The 22,364-nt window shown below is 41.3% G+C and overlaps 1 protein-coding gene across 5 annotated transcripts in view; it reads left to right on the forward strand.

The window, feature by feature from the left end:
* PPP2R2B (protein phosphatase 2 regulatory subunit Bbeta) overlaps positions 1-22,364 on the forward strand; it is a 254,498-nt gene that overhangs the window by 160,660 nt on the left and 71,474 nt on the right. For all 5 annotated transcript variants that reach the window (XM_081852123.1, XM_081852125.1, XM_081852126.1 and 2 more), the window contains 3 exons: positions 8,195-8,292; positions 13,591-13,756; positions 17,635-17,747. In XM_081852123.1, coding sequence (XP_081708249.1) covers positions 8,195-8,292; positions 13,591-13,756; positions 17,635-17,747 — 377 coding nt within the window. The remainder of the gene's footprint in view (positions 1-8,194; positions 8,293-13,590; positions 13,757-17,634; positions 17,748-22,364) is intronic.

A 22,364-nucleotide genomic window follows, 5' to 3' on the forward strand; every position in this document is an offset into this window, starting at 1 on the left:
CCATCATCATTAAGAGGGTCACAGATTTCCCATTCCTGGTCTTGGGGAAAATTTGTGTAACTTAATGATGATTATTTTACAACAGTATCAGAGATAAAATTCCAACATGTAAGTGTTAAGACTGACAACAAAACACCAAACTGTATACAGAAAGGAAAATAAGTAACTAATTTCCAGGCATAAGAAAAGGAAGATGTTATGATTCTGCAGCCTTTGCAGGTGAGTTGAAGGTTAATCTTTTTTTTCTTTTTTTTTTTTTAAATTAAAAGTACAACCCTATAAGTGTTTTCATAGAAGTAAAGTCTACTGTGTTCAGTAGTGTTGCTGTCAGAAACAGTTCATAGGCTTACGGCTAGGATTTTTTTTATATATATGAAAGACAGTTCTCATAAAGTACATTTCAAAAGGCACGCTAGGGAGTCAGTGTGGTGTAGTGGTTAAGAGCAGTAGACTTGTAATCTGGTGAACCGGGTTCGCGTCTCTGCTCCTCCACATGCAGCTGCTGGGTGACCTTGGGCCAGTCACACTTCTCTGAAGTCTCTCAGCCCCACTCACCTCACAGAGTGTTTGTTGTGGGGGAGGAAGGGAAAGGAGATTGTTGGCCGCTTTGAGACTCCTTCGGGTAGTGATAAAGCGGGATATCAAATCCAAACTCTTCTTCTCTTCTTCTACAAAAGTATCTGCAGAAGCCCAACCACCTGTTTCCTTCCCATGAAACAACTTTGAAAGGAACGATATGAAGTGGAAAATCAGCAGGGGGGGTGTGTGTGTACGCACTCAAACACTTTCCCAACCCATAATATGCAAATTAGGCTGTCAGATTTGGTGAACTGGAATATGGTAAATTATGAGAGTGGAATATGAGTGTGAGGTGCCACCCCTCCTCTTTTCCACTATTTCAAGACCCTGCCCCCCCCCCCGATGATGAAAGCTTTACACCAGGGAGCAAAAACATTTGCAGTATCAACCCATTTCAGTTCAGACCTGTTTGCAGGCGATATGAAAAAGATGAGGAATTTTATCTCTCCATGGCAATCCAGATATAGCCCCACCTACACTGCCACCTCAAGCTAGTCTGTGGGTGGGCCATCCGTTTGGTGTATATTTTTTTTTGCCTGAAATGAAAAGATGACATTTTTCATGCTGAGTTCTGTGTCTGCTTCTTACTTTCCATTCCTCCCCCCCCCCCCCGATAAAAATGGTATTGCTCCTGAGGAAATCAAATCCAATCTTCAATATATTTAGCATGAAAGCAATAAAGAGCATTAATGTACTTCAGAAGGGAGAGAAGTACGGGCTGGCATCATCTGCCTCATGGAGAAAAGAAGGATCACCATGGAAACTGTTTTCGTTGAATTCCGCACTCTCCAGGCACTGCATGTGTAGGAAAGCAAGTAAAAGGGATGGGGCGGAGGGGGGCAGGAGGGGGGGAATCTTAGTTTTTTTCCTCTGTTGCCACAAATCTGCTGCTGGAGTCTTCTCGTGAAGAAGAGTCATGAATTATATATACCGATCGTGCAAATAGCATTATGAATTCGAATTAATACTGCACACTGCATTGGCCTTTAAATGAAGGCTGGTTTGAAGTAGCAGGTGACAATCAGGATCAGACTGTAGTGCATTCCAATGACACAAGTTAACCCTAAAAATGAACAAGCAACAGCTTAGGAGTGTCCTTGCAATTTTAAACACTGACAGATGACACTTAGAAGAATAGAGGATATTTTCCCAACTAGCCAAGGAAAAGAAGGCTACCTCTGCCGCTCTTGGGATTGTGTACTTAGATGCTCATCTCCTGAAGGGGGGGGGTGGTGGAATCAGTCACTTGAGGGTTGCAATCAACGTAGTGCTAAGGTGAACATTCCACCAATGCAACCATTTTTCCTTACATGATTGTACTTTCTTCCCCTTCCTCCCCTATGTCCTGGAGGGTTCCCCAAAACATTCAGAGCATATTTGGGGATGGCTTGAAGCATGCTCAGAGGGAAGAGGGGTGGAAATCGCCTTGGGTCAGTGCTAATACTTGCGCTAGCACAAAATGTGTTTTGAATGCCACCCTTGGTGTCTCCCATCCAATCTTTCCTGATGTAACAGGCCAAAGAATAATTGGTTGGGTTTCCCCCTCTATTTTATTGGCCTCTCTGTTGCAGAGGAGTTTCGTACTCTGTCTCTGCCCCAGAAATCCTTTAGTGTCCAAGCACTGAGAGCATCATTGGGTTAAATCGGGGAAAGCACCTTGGGCACAAGCCAGAACTGATCCAAGTAACTGCTGATCTAATGCAAGCAGCACCTCAAGTTTGCTAATTAATTATACCTTATAAATGAATGATTATCCTCTCGTAATTAGACCAAAGTGCCTTTTTTGTATTTCCAGACAGATCTAAGTTTTTATTACAGATAGGTAGCCGTGTTGGTCTGCCATAGTCAAAACAAAAAAATTCCTTCCAGTAGCACCTTAAAGACCAACTAAGTCAGTTCTTGGTATGAGCTTTCGTGTGCATGCACACTTCTTCAGATACCAATCAGATACGTATCTGAAGAAGTGTGCATGCACACGAAAGCTCATACCAAGAACTGACTTAGTTGGTCTTTAAGGTGCTACTGGAAGGAATTTTTTTGTTTTGACTAAGTTTTTATGTTTTTCAGCAAGGACCAGATGACTTTATTAAAATAAGATTTGAGATGTAGGGACAAATATCTGACTTGTGTTTAGTACTCTGGCAGGGCTTTTAGCTTGTATGACTGAAGCTAAGCCAGGAAACTCGCCACCTGTGTCTTTTGTTGTGCAATGATGCTCATGTCCAGCCTGAATACTTTAGGAAAATCTGTTTGAGATTCAGAGTGAGGCCTTTCGAATATTTTTTCCCTATAATTGGGTGCACATTGCACTCCCAATTTAGTCGGGTTTGGAGGGTCATTCTTGAAGACTACTCTGCACTGTCCTTTTTAGATACCATAGTCCCATTGATGGCTGAGGCAGCTGGCATCTTTCTCTCTTTAAGTAGTTCCCTTCCATGCCAATTCATTGCCTTGCCCCCTTGCCTCTGCACCATGTTTGTTGTTTTCCTAGTCAGGAATCCTTTGTGGAGAGGTACAGGCAAAGAAGAATACTTGGTGAGTTCACAAGAATCCTTGGAGCCACAATGGTTGTAGAGAAGGGTGAGTTGCCTTGCCATGGGGTTCAGGTTACTGGCCACCCTGAATGGAGGCATCCACTCTTGGCAGGTGGAAGAATTGCCTAAAATGATAAGTCCTTGTTAAAGCACGGAACCCTATCTGCAGTTCTGCATGTATTGTTTCAGTGAAAAGTTAAGAAGAACATTAGATGGTGTTGCTTCAGTTTCAACTCCTTTACTTGTTTCTGTTTTCTTCATTTTCCCAATCTCACTCCTATTTTGCTCTTGTGGAACTGGGAAACTGTGTGTTTTGTATGAAACCTTCTCCCACCTTCCCGGTTCCTTTTCTTTCTTCATAACAAAGCTGAGCCTATAAGGTTTAGCCTCCTACTCTTACATAAGGCATCTTTTTGCCTCTAGCTCTCCCACTCCCATTCTGCAGCAGCAACTAAGCAAAAGGTTCAGGCAGTGGGGGTGGTGTAGTTAATACTGTGTAACATGCAGTATTATTAATTCCTTCCATTCTGTATTGGTATTGCAAACCCCAAGTCATTAACCTGTGTGTGCTCTCACACTTCACCTTAAAACATTTTACTTCTGTTAATAAATAGTGCAGTTGCAAGATTGGTGTGGTTATTGCTAGCTCTCCAGAACGACTAGCTCTTTGCAGGTCAGTGCTAAATCCTCTAAAGTAAGCAAGCTACTAACAGCCAGTGCAATCATGTCTTTTACATCTCTATTAGGGATATGAAGAATACTGTTGAGTAAGCTGAAAGCAAATAGTAAGGTTACCATAACTTCTGTCTTAGAGCTTCAGTATGCTGATGACAACATAGTGTATGCACACTCAGAAGATGACCTGCAAACCATCCTAAAAATCTTCGCAGAAGCTTACAAAAAGGTTGGCCTATCACTCAACATCCAAAAAACACAAAGTGCTGCACCAACAAGCGCAAAACAACCCCTCTTCAGTGCCACTAATCCAACTCAGTGATTGAAGCATAGCGTGTTTGAGGACCAGGACATTTGCAGGAAAACCAAAATACGTATCTACAAAGCTATTGTACTACCAACCTTACTGTATGCTTGTGAAACATTGACCACTTAGAAATACAATCTCCAGCTCCTCAAAAGATTCCATCAATGATGTCTCCAGAAAAAAATTACATATCACTTGAGAAGGCAGGTGAACTAATGCCAGTGTACTGGAAGAAGCAAAGATCACCAGTGTCAAAGCAATGATTCTTCAACATCAACAAACAACTGGTCATGTTGTTTGGATGGCTGATTATAGTCCTCCAAACAATAATCCGAACTTAAAAATATTCCTAACTTAAAAATGGAAAGTGTAATGCTGGTGGTCAACAAAAGCGGTTTAAAGACTCTCTCAAGGCAAATCTTTAAAAAATGTAGTATAAACACCGACAATTGAGAAACACTTGCCTGCGAGCACACCAATTGGAGAACAGCCTTTACTGAAGGTGTTGTGGACCTTGAAGACAATGGAACGCTAAACGTTTGGCAAACCCTCACCGTGATCAACTCCTGCCCAGAAACCTATGTCCCCACTGTGGAAGGACATGATGGCCTCCACAGTCACTTACGGACTTACTGCTAAGACCATGTTCATGGAAGACAATCTTACTCGGCTACAAGTAATCGCCAAATAATAATAAGAAGAGAATACTATAAATCCCACTGCAGCCCTTGTGGGTTTCTCAGCTGTTGTCACAGCCCTGTCTACAATGAAATTGTCTTCCTAAATCTATTCACAGCAAGCAAGTGCTATAAATTAGTTAAGACAAACTTCAGAAAGCATTCATGTCTTGGTAAATATGCTTAGTGCTGAAGAGACAGGGCAATATGGAGAAAATTGTGCAAATATTAATAGAGGCAGCATGGAACTCATTATTCACCTGCCTAATGCCATCTGGATGTTCATGGCCCAGCAGGCATGGGGGGGGGGAGTATATGTGAGGAGTAGGCTTCTTGCATAGAGAGTGGCTGGATCCATGGAGAGTGTTGGTCACAGGCTCTTAAAAGCGCAAATCAACATGCATTTGGGCTAAATGGAACTCACAATGGCAATGAACACAGATTACAATTTACCAGGCGGAGTTTACTATATAGTAGGATGTAACCATGTGGGAGGCCAGTTGTCTGTTACTATCATACCTTGTGGAGACAAAACATACCACCTCTTTGCTTCCCCAGATTTCTGAGGAAAAGATGAGACTTTATGAGGCATCCACTCCACATGGCTTTCTTGTAATGTCCCATTTCACTATGTAAAATGACATCATTCTGCTGTGCCTCTAGCACCCAATATGAAGGTTCTACATCACACATCTGTGTTAGACTAGACATTCTGAGGAAGGAAAGAAGAGATGCCTGGGTTGGCAGTGCACCCTGAAACAAGGTCCTGATAGCTGTGTCTTTATTTTTATTAGATATAACTTGTTAGGGAGCAAATGTAAATTGGGTGCTGAAAGAAGCCCATGACACTGTAAAACCTGCTCCCTAACACACAATGAAAATGGATGCCAGAAGCTAAAAATGTGTAAAAGCCTTCATTTTATAAAAGAAGCCCTTAGCTAGCAATACTGCTATGTTGGAAGCCATTTTTTCTCCCTCTCTAGTTGTGCTTTGCATTCACTGAAAGCTGCACTCAGATGCAGTTGCTGAAGACAGGGAGTAATTGCAATGGAATTAACCCCTGACATATTTTCCTAAGAATAGCCCTGATAAATCCACTCATCAGCAGGTTACCCGCTTACCTTGATGCAGTGTAAAAACTCCTTTCTTCCACCTTTTGAAAGGGACAGCATTTGTAAGTCAAATCACTCTCTGCCCAAGCACCTCTCTACTGTATTTTAGTTAAATGTATATTCCATTATATTTCACTTCAGAGTGTTTGAATAACATAATGCTTCCAGACATTGCGTTATAGGGGTGGGTTTGGGAGGTGGTCGCCATGGAGCTGTAAATGTTGAAACATATCCCTGTGGGCTACAGAAAAGATAACTACACATGTATGGCATGTGTAGTTTAGGCAGCACACCTAACACACACACTTACTAGGGAGTAAATCCCATTAAACTCAGCAGGATCCACTCAGGCAGCGGATCCTAACGTAGATCTTATTCAGGGCCGACCCAGCCACGAGGCATGGGCTCATTGGCTGAGGAAACACATTTCAGTTTTGTGGTGTACTGTATATTTGTATTTGAAGGGGATGAATTTCATGACTGGCTCCAGGTTTCGGGGGAGCCTTGGGTGAGAGGCCCTTGTGCCCATGCACTTTGTCATTTGTCTTCCTCCCTTGATGCTTCAACCTCATTTCTTCCCACTACTGGTGTCCCCTTAGCTCTGGCCCCTTTCCTAAGGCTGAGGCTGAGCAGGGGAGCCAACCACCTGGGCACCTCTACTCCTTCCAGGCTCTGGCCCTGTGGGCAGAATTATTTGAGAGAGGGGAATGGGGAAGAGGCTGAAAGGAACATATGAGCATCATTCTTTCCTCACTCTGCTAACACCGCATGCCCTTCCCATTGGGAGATATATATACATATATGCAGTGCTTTTTTCTAGGGGGATGCAGGGGGACTCATACCTCTAAACATTTTGTGAATCTTTGTACTTTTGTCCATTTACTGTATTTATTTTTCCTGATTTGAACTATAAAAGGTGATTTTCTTGAGTCAGTGTGAGGGTACCCCTAAACATTTTTCTTGGAAAAAAAAGCACTGTGTATACGTGTGTGTGTGTGTGTGTGTGTGTGTGTGTGTGAATGAATGAACAAAAATATTCTTTGTTCACTATTGACAAGAACATTCAGAATGAAAAAATGGTGTGTGTTTTTACTCTGTAATTAATAGAAGTTTAATCAAAAGATTTCGTGTCAGTGTAGATTCTCTGTGGTTTTGAATCCGTTATACTAGACAGTGTGATTGTTATGGGAAGATTATATTGGAGTGAATCTAGGTGATGATAGAATACAGGGAACGCTAATGAATAGTATCTAAGGTGGTATTTACCTATTGCTGCTTCCTGAGGATTTAAGTGAGAGGCAGTGATAACTGGCACATCATCCCATTTCACACTGTGGTTCCAAAGTTTGGCATTTGGCAGATACTTGCTGGAGGAGACAACATTTTTTTAGACATTTTTCAAGGAGAATAAACATGCAACTTTTACTCTGTTATTATGAGAGATGCTGATATTTTTTCCTTGGAAAGCACTTTTGTCACAGGGACACTGCATTTTGTCAAGCAGCAGTAACTAGAAAAATGCAATTTGGCCTTCAACCGGCATGTCGGTTATCACTGTGACTACAGCGTGGAATGCAGTTGTAGTAACCTCAGGTGCCATTTCTGATAGTGCCTGTGACTTCCCGGGTATTTCCAGTACCATGTTGTTGATGTTTTATGTAATGAATTTTTTAAAACTTCTTTAGAAACCAAGGATTCCAACTCTGATAGCAGGAACATTATTGTAGCCTTTAACATCCAGTGGTCCTTTCCTTCTCTTTGGAAGATGACATTGTACACTCCCCCTTTCAAGCATTAGGAGTGCACACCTCCCTAGATTGCTGTACATCACTTGAAAATTAATAAAGAATAATGTTTAACAGACTATCCAGCAAGGTTATTTCCCCCTCTCCTGCAGCAAGGCTGCTTCATCCCATAAATCACATGGGGCCTGGAGATTGCACCACGGGCCAGCCCTCATGAAATGCTATTTGTAAAGACTCGTGCTTTTCCCACACACCATCCCCCAGCCAGTGTAAACATCCCAGCCATTTATGCTGGTGACAAAAGCAAGAATGTAATGGCTGACTATTTGAAGTGCTCATATGGATTTTTAAATCTTGACAATTCTTTGCTTACAATTTCTATGAATTCGCTTTATGATATTCAAGTATAATAGAACATCCAACTGCTCCATAGAAATTCCACAGGGGAGGCAAAGCCCTGACGGCGGTGGTTGTTCCTGTAACCATATAGGCAATGAAGCCTTTAGATGCCTCTGCAAAGCCAGTTTGCAGTTAACTTAAATTGCCTTTGTCTTTTTCTTTTCAGCTGACATTATCTCTACAGTAGAATTCAACCACACAGGAGAATTACTAGCGACAGGGGACAAGGGGGGTCGCGTTGTAATATTTCAGCGTGAGCAGGAGGTAAGTGCTGGTGAATGCAAAAATGCCCATTTTTATCCTTTTAAAAGAAGCTTCCTGCTGCTTCCTAATCTTTGCGTGTCAGTCTTCACCCTGCTTCTCTTCCAGCAAACTAAAAATTGCAAAAAAGTCCATTAACATCAATAGGCCAGCTTCTGTCTCATGAAGCACCCTGCAAATACCACATTTTCTGCATCCTTTTGCTTCCTTTAACAGTCAGTGCTGGCTGCAAATCTAATATAAACTGAATACTGCTGAAGCATCATAAATTCAAAGACACCCAACTGCCTTGTTTGCCCAGGCAAATAATGCTTTTAAAGCCTGATTTGTTTAATCATTAGTACGACTTCTCTTATTTCCTTTTCTTTTGCTTTCTCAACTGCTTTACTTTGCAAAGGTATGCATAGTCTTATTCTGGTAAACACTGATGCAGGGCCTTAAGCAACAGTAGTGATGCTGTTGCTATATGCCAGTGAAAGATATATGCTAAGCTTTCACATATAATTAAACTCCATAGTGGAAGCACGGTATTGTCAGTTATGATTTCTTTCCATTTGTATAATTGCTTGTTGGATGTGTGTGTGTATTCTGTATAATTATTTAGAAAGGGACTTCCGGGTTGACGCGATCGGTGTAATGGCGGATTCCCTCCGAGCTCCGGAGGGAATCGGCTCCTCTGAGGACGGGTCTTGCCGCGCCGGCGACGCGGGGACCCTTAGAAACCACAGGTGCGGATACCTGTGGACCTGGTGACTCGGTGGGCACCTTAAGCGCCCCCCCTGACAGTCGAAGAGCCTTTTTAAAGGCTGCGGAGAAGGTACGGGGGGCGGCGTGGTGCTGAGAGTAAAACCGCTACCTCAGTGGAGTGAAGCCGCAAGCCATTCACCGGAGAGCGTCAACTTTCTACCTGAAAATTCGATTGGATACAAACACCCCGTGAGTAGAAGAAAATTTGGACTTTAAAAAAATCGTTATTTTTAAATCGGGCAAACGGGGGGATGTGCTAAAGGGAAGTCCGCACCCCCCTTTCATACGGACAATTGGAAGCAAGGAGCGAAAATCTAAGATCGGAAAAAAGATTTTATGTCTACGGAAACTGGTAAGAGACTTTAATAACTTTTAAGAACAAGTTTTATTTTGTCAAGTTGTGCTGGAGGGAAGAGACGAACTTTGGAAACTTTTGTGACCCCCCCCCCTTGGACCTGGGAGCGTCCTGCACCAATCTAGCCTTAAGGAATCGGAGTTTGACAGCTGTCAACTGAGCTGTCAAACAGCTGAACAAAGGACAAAACTGTATTACTATATATCTCTTTGGTTTAAAGGTGTTACATATAAACAGACGTGATTTGAAACAAAGTAATAAACAATAGGGTAAAGGATTGCTGGCGTAGAACTTTGAACAATGGCAATCCCCCTAGGGGAAACCAGTGACACTACAATGGCTGCAGAAGGAAAATTACTAGCACAAATTGAGAGAGCCTCTTTTCTCGTGGGAATCTTACAAGAACAATACATGACCTTGATTTTTAAAACAAACAACCTTGCTGATGGAACTAGAGACTTGTTCTTGAGAGACTCTGTAGCTCAACCAAATATGACATCTTTGGAGGGGGTGAAGGAGGAAGTCGGAGAAGAGAAAGTGTGGAAACCTATGTTGCCAGAGAACAAAGAAACCTTTTGGATTACAAAGTATGAAGACATGAGACTGAGGAGAAAAGTGAAGGAGGAAGCCCTTGGAAACTGTGGAATTATGAAAATTAAAGGAGTAAAGAAATATAACTGGGACTTCCTCCTCTTTTCTGGCCTTTATTATCTGCAACCTGGAGGACTTTTGGTAGAACCCTGGCAACAAGTTTTCTCAATTAGGCTTGAACTGGGAGAAGAGGAAGTAACTGTAACAGACACCCTTCGAGACCTGGAAACCAGCAAAAAGGAATATCAACAGAAAAACCGGAGAGAGACTGAAATAGACTTGAGGGCTGGAGATGTGAGGAATCCTGGCTAGGAATTTTATGGGAGGATAACTACCTGGGAAGGGACAGATACCCGGGCAGGGAGGGAGGGGGAAAAACAGATTTTTGAAAAACTTTATGATTTTTGGATATTGTAAATTTGATTTATACTTTAATATAAAAAAGGGGAGATTGATACATAAATTTTGATTGATCTTAGAAAAAAGGATTTATTGCATATAAGAAGATAGGGTAATAATATGGGGTTTAATAAGATGAACTAAGTTGGAGAATAATGAGATTAAGTTTAGAGAGAGGAATAAGAACTTGCTGAATTAAATGGGGGAAGTGGGATGTATGTGGGGGGGTGGGGGGAAGTCATATGTGTTGTTTATTGTTAAAAAATTTGAAAACCCAATAAAAATTTATAAAAAAAAAAAATAATTATTTAGAAAGGACAGTTTTTATTTCTATAGAATACACAACATGGGCCATTCCCAGGATATGATCCCCAAGTATATCTTTTTATTCTAATCTGTCCTAGTCTGCAGAGATATGTCTTACCTGAATGGAAAGGTATTACTGGATCAAAAAAGCAGGAATTTGATAACAGCTTGAATTTATCCCACTGGTGCAAGCAGAAGACACTTCCACATGTAGATATGTGTGCTGAAGGTTTTCAGTTTCTTCTCATCTACACCCTACACAGACAATCCATACACTTGCAAAAACGGTTTTCTTCAGTTAAGGGGATCATTCATTAACTTACATAGCAGTATTATTGGCATCTTGTGAATATCTCAAACTATGTAGGATCACTTTCATCTACATGGAAGTAATGCCTCACTTGTAACATTTCAGAGAATGCTATGAGCAGACATTTATGAGAGCCTCTAGTAGAAATACTAGCATCAGGCAGCATCATTTTAATACAACACGTTATTTGTGGCAGAATCAGCTCTTATGAGTGACATGACATATTCTGGCCCCATCAGCTTGATAAAGTGGTGCAAGGGTGGAAAATGGTCAATTGCTTCCCCCCAGTCATGGCTTGGTTAAAATGCATTTGACAAAAACTGATTTTCAAATAGTACAATTTAAAATCTGTATGTTGCTGTCTCCAGAATATTTATGCTTAAGTCCTGCAGTACTGCCCCAGTGCTTAAGGTATTGGCGTCAACTCATTTACATCAAATGAATGCATGCAGCTGTTTCAGTACTTTTTTTTTTTTTTTGCTGAGTACCCTCAATTGCGCTATTACAGTGGCAAAGCATATGCCTGTGCTGCCCCAAGGGGGCAGGGTGTAGAGGGAACCCTCCCACATGCCACAGTTCAGGGTAGGAGAGGGGCAGGGAAGCTGACGCCCAATCTCCCCCTGCTCCCATCCGCCAGGCGCGCCTTGCCGGGACCGAGGTGGGATGCTCTCTGCCACCGGATCAGATATGACCCAGCGGCAGAGCTGCTGCCACTGGGCATGAGGTATCCCACAGCTGAGGAGGGTGGGCAGCAGTGCTGCAGTGCACTCACCTGCTCTCTCCCCCCCCCCCCCCCAAGTCAGGCCTGACCTGGGGCGGGGCAGAGCTGCACCAGGCACAAGCGCCGCAGCGAAGGTGCAGCTCCTTCTGGTGTGGAGCCAGGCTCCGATGAGGGAACCTGCTGTATGGGTGCCTGTTTGCACCCCCTCTCAAAATTGCTCCCGGGGCCACAGCCCCATGACAAACCCCATGCTACGCATCTGGGCTGTTGGAGGGTGTCATCTAATTTGAATCAAACAATCTGATGAAGTTATGCAGGTTGCATATACTCCCATCTAGGTGGGGATTTTAAAACTTCCTAAAATAATGTGCATCTTTAGCTGAATTGAATTTATCTCATCAAGTGTTGAAGACTCATTGCAGTTACTTTTGTACCAAATAATAACCATATGTGGTTATGTCACCTCAGCTATGAACTTACTAGTTGACCTTAGGAGAAGGAGTTCCCTTTGAAGTCTCTTTTCTTCCCATATGCAACATGTAAGTAATGATACTAGCCAACTTTAGTTACAGCCATGGATCCTTCTTTGAAATATCTTCAGGGAGCAAGATTGAGAAATATCCTCTGGCTGAGTCCTTGGAGATTCAGTAGTGGGCAGACAAGGCAGCTCTGTAGGCTGATGGTCTGATCTGACATAAGGCAGTTTTATATGTGGATTTTTACTGTTATAATGCAAAGTGCTTTGAAACAGAGTCCTGCTTAAATATAAGCTGTAGTATTTCAAACATAATAAAAAAATTCCTTCCAGTAGCACCTTAAAGACCAACTGAGTTAGTTCTAGGTATGAGCTTTCGTGTGCATGCACACTTCTTCAGATACACAGATGTATATCTGAAGAAGTGTGCATGCACACGAAAGCTCATACCTAGAACTAACTCAGTTGGTCTTTAAGGTGCTACTGGAAGGAATTTTTTTATTTTATTTTTTTATTTTTTTATTTTATTTTTTTTTGACCATGGCAGACCAACACGGCTACCTATCTGTATTTCAAACATGTCCATTATGGGCTAGTTCACACAGTGAAGGGGGCTGCTGATTTCTCCATGTGCATAGGGGTCACGTTGGGGAAATCTCAGTGTGAACCAGACTGTGTCCAATTCAGCTCAGAGAAGCCAGTGACCTTTTTATAAGCTTGTATCAGTGGGACAAAGTTTTGCTGTAATTGTGGAAATGGTTTCTGCCCACATATAACAGGGTACAGACCAATTCATCCAAAGGAGTGTCTGTGTAATTCATTGTGTGGGGGAATTGCATGGAAGAAATAAGCAGATGGCTCGCATGTGTGAACTGGCCTTATGATTGGGCATCTGCATACTGTCAATTGGAAGTGCCTCATAGTAGCATAACAGCAGTTTTCAGGATAAAGACAACTTTAGACCATTTTGTATGCTTTCCATTCCATCCTGGGTTGTTGTTATTATTTTTAATTCTGTTAGGCCTGTAGGCAAACACTGCATTGAGCTGTGATCCTGGGCATAAGCCAAGTAGGGTTTGCCCCTTGATTTGAGCCACTTTCACACCTTGCCAATATGTTTTGGAGATAAACGTCAGGGAGGCCTTCATTCATTCATGGAACAAAGGTGCTCTTCCTGCTTCCTATCATCAGCCTGCAGAGAAACTGACACACGAGGAGGATGCATTGTACAGGAAAGATCTCTTGTGTGTGCTTTGATATCTAAACTGTAATGTGTCACCATAATCAGACATTTCCCTGTCTTTTAACAATCCTCTGAGAACAAAAGAATCAATTGAAAATTTGCTAGCTCTGGCTCTTTTAAGAATCCCTTTATTGTTTCTTTCCCACTCCCACAGAGCAAAAATCAGCCCCATCGCAGGGGAGAATATAATGTTTACAGCACATTCCAGAGCCATGAACCTGAGTTCGATTACCTGAAGAGCTTAGAGATAGAGGAGAAGATCAATAAAATACGATGGCTCCCGCAGCAAAATGCAGCCTACTTCCTTCTCTCCACCAATGGTATGTTGTAGTAATGACAGATAATTCTTTGCTTTCCAGCCAAATATCCTGCTATGCTTTGGTGGCTTGCAATAATTAAAAACTTGTAATCTCGCTGCAGGATGGGTAGGTATTACTTTCTCTCTCTCATATACGGGTGGAGTGACTGAAGCTCACAGGCTTTGTAAGATGGTGGCAGTGGCTGTAATAAAGCCCCTTTTCATAATGTAAGTCAACAGCCCATTAATATCAGATCTTACTTGGAACGTCTTAGTGCAGTTGTACCTCTGCATAGAACAATGCAACTAGACACAGGTATCTGGCTGAGTTCAATTGCCTTCTCCTCTGTCACGTGTCCTAACATGTTTCATGTATTTTCACATTATGACTGTTCCACACACACTGCTACTTGTGAGATAGTGAACAGCATTGCTTAAATAACAACTTAAATTATCCTAGCGACAGTTCTCACAATTTTGCTTTAGTATGTGATTTTAGCCTTTCTGAAGGCATTTTACAGTAGCGCTGCCCTTCCCAAACATCCTATACACTTTCAGATTTGCTCTTATTTTTTTATCCGGGCATGTAACTTGAAAACAGATGTTATTGTCAGTGATGATTAGTGTGCTGGAGAACCTTCATCTGAAAGAACAGCACTTCATACCATATTTGATAGTTAAGGGAAAGGACACAAATTTTAAACTTACAACTTATAACCAAGGCCAAGTACTGAAAAACAGAGCTATAATGATAGTTTTTTAAGATGACTCCCAAGCATCTTCTATATGGAGGAAACCTCTCTCCATTTGCAAAAAGGGCTTGAAGCTAAATTGTCTTAGGCAAAAAGAAGGGGGGAAAAGTTTTTTCATCCCCTACCACTTTATTTTTATTTAGTTCTTGCCCCAGTTCGGGAGCATACTTCTCCCATAGCTTGTTTTAAAGCAGCATAAATTCTACCCTCCTGCAGCCTACCTTTCTGTTCCTACCTTCCTGTTTATTACATGGAAATGATCTATTGGTGTTGGATCCAGTCTAGTGCTGAGAATAAAAATCTGGGTCTTTTGTCTTCTGTAAAAGCCCATAGTAAGAGGAAGACTTTAAAAAAAAAAAAAAAAAAAAAAGAATATCCGAAAACAAGATGGAAGCCCAGTTTTGAAAAACATCTCAATTTGAGAACTCTTTTAAATAGGAGAAGCAGAAATGTAGATATGCCATTTGCAGGCATTCCATTATTTCGTGTATTAATTGCACTGTGGCCTATAAACAGTGTGTCCTTGTGATGATTACGAATCAAACAATTGCAGGGCATTGTTCTGAGGGATTACATACCTTCTACAGAACACTTAACATATCAAGAAATAGACTGGTTTAATTAAACAAACTCACTGTACCTTTTTATAGGGTAGAAAGAAAATCCCTTCTTGATCATATAGAACCCAAGCACAAGAGAAGAGTCCATCAAAATAACTTCTCTAAATGCATACTTTTCTCAGCTCTCTAAGAAAAGCTCCAACTTGTCTTATGTAACCAACCAGGGATAGTTCACACATAAGAAAAGCAACCATACGCTCTCCAATTTTGTTCTGGTTCAGTTTTTATATACCCATCAGTTTATGCATAATGCACTGACCTTGATCTAGTGTTAACCACAGTGAAGTTCTCTGACCTCATGATTGTGCTGGGGAGCCTCTGTCGGAATTACACTCTTCTACAATAATAGGGAGGGAAGGAGGGAAGAAGCATTCCTAATTTGTTTCAGTTTTCAGTCATGCTAAGCTTATGTTTCATGTTATGTTTAGATAAATATCATGAGGATCCAGTGATGTTACTAGGATGAATGAAGCCTTAAGATGGATGTGACTTAATTACTACAGGAGAAAAAAGGGGGGTCTAATTATCTCTCATAGTCAACTTACTTTGTGTTAAAGAATTTACCCTATTGATCATTGTAATAAAATTCTGAGAGTTATTAAACTCATTTGGGGGAAGATTCACTGAAACACAATGAAGATTAATTATGTAGCCTAATGTTCTGTTAATTGAGTTTTTAAATAGTTTTTTGATTAACAGGAATCTTATTCAGGAAGGTGTTTTCATATGCTTATAAATACCTCAAAATGATTCAGAGTTCTCTGTTACCTTTTCTACCCAAATATTCCCATTCTGTTCCCAAAATAACATAGCGTGTGGAAGGGCCCTTTGATCAAAATGAGTTAATACAACAAAATTAACAGGAGTCAACTGGAATCCCCAGAAAAGGGGGTGGAGGGAAATGAAGATGAATAAGATTGTCTTTAAAGGCTGGTGGGAGCAATGACAAACTGCCGATAGAGCACCCGCCAGGAGAGGGAAAAGAAAACACCATTATTCAGAATAAAAGCCACATGTTCCTGAGGCTCTTTCCCTGAAGGACTTCATGGCACAACGATAAATGGGATGACAACAAAATGATGAAGCCAATGGAAATATCCACCTGACAGGCAAGCTGGCAATTGTGGAATTCAGCACAGATTCAGTGTCGATGATAAAACGTCAGATTTTATTCCTTTCACTGGGAGGAGGGAGTTGAAACTGACTTTTGAGTAAATTACGGACATGATTGGGCTCCTTTCTAGTTTGTACTTTGTCACCCTTTGGACTTGCAATGTAATCTGTTGCAATCAAAGCTCAGCTAAAGCAGTTAGCTTTCATGTAACTCTAAATTGCTTTTATAGGATATTGTGCATGCTAGTTGTCTAAGCTGTTCCCTCAACCTGTGCCAAAGTAAAATTCATTCAGCTTGACATATGCAATGTGCAGAGACCAGATTACAATCGGCAACCTTTTGCAGACGAGACACTGGAAACTACTTTTGTGGCTTACTGGTTCAAAATTTGCTTGAAATATTCAAAGATGATAGATAGGCTGCACAGTCATGAATGTTGTTATTTCCTTTTGCCAAATTGGCAGGAATAACTGGTGGCATGTGTTTCTTCAGCATGCGATCAGAGAAGAAATCCTTGTAATTGCCCCTTCTTAATTTTACATAAAGCTGTGCTTTCCCCCTGCTATATTGAAATAAGATCAAATGCCTGACTGCGCCAAGACCAATTATTGAGAGAAATGCATGGTTTAGGCCACCATTACTAGGTCAGGGTATAAACATTAAAAATCTTCCGTTTGACCTACTTTAGTCTGAAAAGTAACAACAGTTTCTTGGACCACTGGTTATGTCTAAATATATAGAAAGGAAAATTCTGCATAGGCATCTTGTGTGGATTACTTTTAATTATCTAAACACAGAAGTTTAAGGGGACAGCGGCTATATGAGTAGCAGCATTCTATGGATTTGCAGCACCCTCTATATTAGGCCCCTGTAGGGGATAGGGAAGCCTTGCATTATCCTTCTCCAGTAATCTCCTACTGCGATTGAACAGGGGAACCTCAATCCTTTCTGAGTCTTCTGCAGTGGAGTTAAAGGAAAGTGGTCCTTGTGGGGCTGACCCTGAACGTGCTCCTGCTTCAGGTTCAGAGTCCGTTCCTCCACTTTCTGACTCATAAAAGCTTCTGTGTCATTTCTGATCATTGATTTCAGCAAGAATGAAACCTGATCATGCTACCTGCAGAGGGCATGGTGTGAAAATTGCATTGGAGTTGAGTCTGTGATCCTATATTTCCTTAGTCATGGACTACCTTGGTGACCCTGAGCAAGTCTGCAACTGCAGTTTCCCATCTGAATTACTGTTGTTTTGAGACTAATATCATTTTTTTGATACACAAAAAACCCCTGTCCACATATAATGAGCTGCGTAAATAACAAATAAAAGAAAACATTGTGGAATATTAAATGTATCATTATTCAATAGCATTCGATCTGGCTTAGAAAAAAATGTCAATTGGGTATTCCCGTTGTCTTCTAGATAAAACTGTGAAGCTATGGAAAGTGAGTGAACGCGACAAAAGACCAGAGGGCTACAATCTCAAAGATGAAGATGGACGGCTCCGAGACCCCTCCACAATTACCACACTACGGGTATGGCAAATGCATATTTCCAGGAGGGGGGGGGGGCATTTCCCCTGCAAAAAAGTCAGAATTTCTTTATTTCATCACTTATGATCTCAGCAAAAAACAACAGCCCACAGCATTTCTGTCTGAAGTACAGTGGCACCTTGGGTTAAGAACTTAATTCGTTCCGGAGGTCCGTTCTTAACCTGAAACTGTTCTTAACCTGACGTACCACTTTAGCTAATGGGGCCTCCCGCTGCCGCCGCGCCGCCACTGCACGATTTCTGTTCTCATATTGAAGCAAAGTTCTTAACCCGAGGTACTATTTCTGGGTTAGCGGAGTCTGTAACCTGAAGCGTCTGTAACCTGAAGCGTCTGTAACCCAAGGTACCACTGTACTCTTGGCATGTTTCCATACAGGGGCCTAATATTACAAATGTGTAATTGGGAACAGGTATTTTTTTACTTACTGGATTTTCCCCAGAAAGGGACAATCTTAATTAAATGCAGTGTGTGTGTGTGGGGGGGTGAGATATGGACTGATATGGACATTTTGATGCCAGTGACGTCATGTGGGTGCTGCAAAAGACCTGCATGTGTGAGGATTGCTGTTCACACCATTAACACCTGTCTGGGAATACCCTTTCTTTGCACATTAGATGTTAGTAGCATGATCAGAGTGTTAATTGTCCCTGTCATAGTAATGAGATAGTGTTTGACACTGTAATGAGGACGGTAGCCTTGCCATTGCTTAAGGCAGTCTCGCCAAAACACCTGTGAATTCTTTGGAGTGTGGTGCATATAGCAATTGCAGTTGGGTTTAAACAAGCCGTGTTTCTTCTTTGGATTCTCACCTCGCTTTGGTCTCGTGTTCTAGCTGCCAGGGTACATTTCTCTTAGGGGTTCAGCTAATTGGAAGTAAGGGAGACATCACTGCCTGCTGTAGCTGACTGACTCGGAGCAACGGTTCTTTCACACATTCTGGATTTCTTACACAGAGGTTATGTGCATTCTGATGGTTGCCTGCTGGAGATACTGATGGTGTGAACAACACCTGCACTATAGTTCACACACTCAAACTTGTTCAACACAGGTGTTTTCTATGTCCGGCAAAACGGTAATGTATAGAAAACACCATATCCCAACCCATGCTGTAGAAAACCTTGGGTTATGTTATTCATAAGCTATAGTAGTACAAACAGTGCTGCATAAACAACAACAGCAGCTCAGCAAGACAGTCAGTACTAAGTAGAAGGAACATCTGATTGCTTTAGTACCAGAACACCTCAAGAGAATTGGGTTTCCTGTTTGGGTTGTCAATTCCTGACCTAAGGTGTTTTCCTTTTGCTGCACCAACTATGTAACAGGAGGAGATTTGACAGACATCACCTCTTAGCAGGGTGATGGAAGAAGCTTCAGCAGGTGCACCTTGCTTTACTTGGCAGAAGTTCATGTTGCGGTCCTGTATTCGCATTCTGAAAAGCACCCCATAGATGTCTTTGTCTCCCTTTCCCTCTTTCTTCAAGTAGCAAAAAGATAAAGAGCTTTCGTTTTTGGTTAAAAGAAGCTCCTCTTCCTTCTCTTGGCAATATAGTGCTGAGATCTCCTTCAGGCTGCTTTAGCAGCAATTTACACCTTCTTCAGAGTCATTATCGTAGCACATGGTAGCCTTCCTTGTTTTATTCCAAGTGCATTAGAATTAACTGAAGAACACTGATGTGCATTGTATAGCTGTTTCTTTTGCTGTCCGTCAGCGGAGCTATCGCTTTATTTGATTTCTCCATCCAAACTGCAATTATTCAGTGGGAGTGTTTCTTTCTTCCAGAGAAGTATGTGTTCTGTGGACACTGGGCACTTGCTTCATTAGGATCTGAAGCCTAAGCTGTGGTGCTTTGGGTCTCTCTGCTCAGAAAGCACCCGTCCCACACAGGAGAATCTCTGTGCTTCCACTAATTAACTACTGGCTAAAGAAGCCTTGAAACTGAAAGTGCAGCATGGCTTTGAAAGAACATAGTTACAGTTTTCTGGATGTGTTTCTATTTTAGCCCCATTACCTCCTGTTGTACAAAATGGCTGGTTTGGTATTGACCGTTAGTCTAGTGTATATTAATATGGCTGCACAATATTGATTTAGAAGAGTTTTTTATGTGTGGTGCTATTATTACTCTGGGTCACCTTTTATAGCTTCTAGTTTCATCGCCCGCAGGCCAGCAAAGACATTTAATAACTCCAGACAACTAATTAATTCTCACCATAAAGCAAATGGTTTCCATATTGCATTGCCGATTCTTGATATTGAAGGCATTGCTCAAAGCCAAGATTATTATTATTATTATTATTATTATTATTATTATTATTACTTCACGGTTTGTTTACTGTCATTTTGAATAGTGCATTTGGAAGGCTGCATTGTCTCACTGTTGTTCAGAAAGCCCGTTAAAATAATTTCTCGCATATCCTGGATATCTAAACCAGTGTACTGCTATGCACAGACAGAACTGCTCATCATTGTTACTGACTTCTTTAGTTTTTTCTGAAATGCACTGTCAAAAGGATACTATTCAAAGATTGCCTTCTTCACTGCATTAGAAGAGCATGTATTTAATGTGTAAAAAGCAAGGACCCAGTGCAGAACTGCCACATTTGCTTTGTCTAGATCTAAGTGGAGATTCTCCACATGGCAGACATGCCAGTTTAAGCCTGGGTTGTACTGACCAAATCCTGCAGTGGCTTGAAGTGACAGCTCATAGTGAGCTCTTCCTGGAAAGCTTCAGTTAATTATTAAGGCTACAGTCCTACACACGCTAACATGAAAATAACTGCCATTGGACTCAACATTGGTACTTACTTCTGAGCAAACATATATAGGCTTGGACTGCCTAGGTAAAGAAATCATACACACTTTTGCCATCTTAAACGCAGCCAGTCACTCATTGGCTGCTATGCTTTCTGTTTATTTCCATGTCAATTGTGTTTCTAAAGTTTGCAGGTTGTTGTGAGAGTTGGTGTGCTGAACATGGGGGCGAAAAATGCCCCCAAAAAGAATCAATTGTTTGGCATTGTGGGGATGGTGTTGGACAGGCTGGCATTTAGATAATGTTCATTGTCTTGCATATTGTCTTGGAAACCTTTGAGGCCTGCTGGTCTTTTGTGATACAATAACTCCAGATGATTAATTAATTGCCTGGAGTAACTGTACTATGAGTCAAAATGAAGTGACTTCATTTTTGTCCCTGTTACACCTAATTGCAAATTCAAATGTATCCCTATCATGTTTTATGACTTTCTTGATATTGTATGTGAGCTGGAACTGGTCTGTGACTGAAATAATAAATTCAGTATGTTCAGTATTTCTGTTTTTCTGTATCAGGGTGGTCATCAAGGAAATAACAGATATGACGGAGCCATAGTACAAGGAAGGGTAGTTCAGAGTAGAGCTGTCTTGTTGAGTACTTGAGTGATCCTTTACCATTCCTTGCAACAGGGATTGGGAACCTGTGGCCCTCCAGATGTTGCTGGATTGCATTTTATTCCTGGCCATTGGCTAAGCTGGATGGGGTTGATAAGAGCTGGAGTTCAGCAATATTTGGAGGGCCACAGATTCCCCATCCCTGCCACAAAGCATGCTGTGTACATATTTACTCTGAAGTTAGTTTTATTGACTTTGTTGGAGCTTATTTCCAGGAGAGTAAAGATTGCAGCCTTAACCACCTAATATATATATACTGTTTATAAGACTTCAATTAATCTATATACATTACAGTACATTGGGAGAGAGAGGAACAAAGGCAGATCTTCACTGCACATTATTCAAATCAATACGAGATTTAAAACAGATTCTTTGAGAAGTAATAAATTCTGTCCCTAATAAATCCATAAACCGATTAAAAGTGAGTGTCACCTCTGAGCAATGGTTACATTCTCCAGGAAACCAGGCCACCCACAGCAGCAAGAAAGCCACACAATGATCCACTTCCCAGTTTGGATTTTAGGGTCATATTTGCAATTTGTTTGTAGTGTTGAAGGTTAATGGTCAATTATTTTGCCCATCACTCATTCCTTATTGCATTTCTTACAAACAGTGAGGTAATAAAAAAGCACAAACCCGATCAAGACTCTTATATTTATGAGATCGTAGTGTCACACAGGCAGCCCATATTCTAAGGGTATAATGCTATTTTGCTTTTGTCATATTAACCCTTAGCTGTTGTCCAACTCTGGTCAAGTGAGTACTGTTCAGCGATCAACCTAATGAAAGCTATGGATCCTCAGTGGGATATGCTTACTATATATTGATTTTGGGGCAGGGGGCGGGATTAATGCTCGCTGTCACTGATTGTATTTGCCTGCTGTGTTTTTAAGTAGTTCTTTGGTTGCTCTAGACCAGTGTAATCTTCATTAAACAAACAAACAAAATCCCGTCTGTTTAATTCTACTTTCTTGGACTGATGATGGAGAATTTGAAATACAAAATAAGGGCTGTTGAGAAAGATTCACTGTGACTTAGCTAGCTCAGTAATTAATGAAGGCCATAACACAGGGAGTTTGGATATACAAGAGCTGTATACACACAAGAGTTGTTTTGAAAGCTTCCTGTTTGGCAATTGCCCATGAACTGCCCCCTCACAGTAACCAGAATGGCTG

The sequence above is a fragment of the Podarcis erhardii genome (assembly GCF_964252035.2).
Source record: "Podarcis erhardii genome assembly, chromosome: 2".
Taxonomy (NCBI): Eukaryota; Metazoa; Chordata; class Lepidosauria; order Squamata; family Lacertidae; genus Podarcis; species Podarcis erhardii.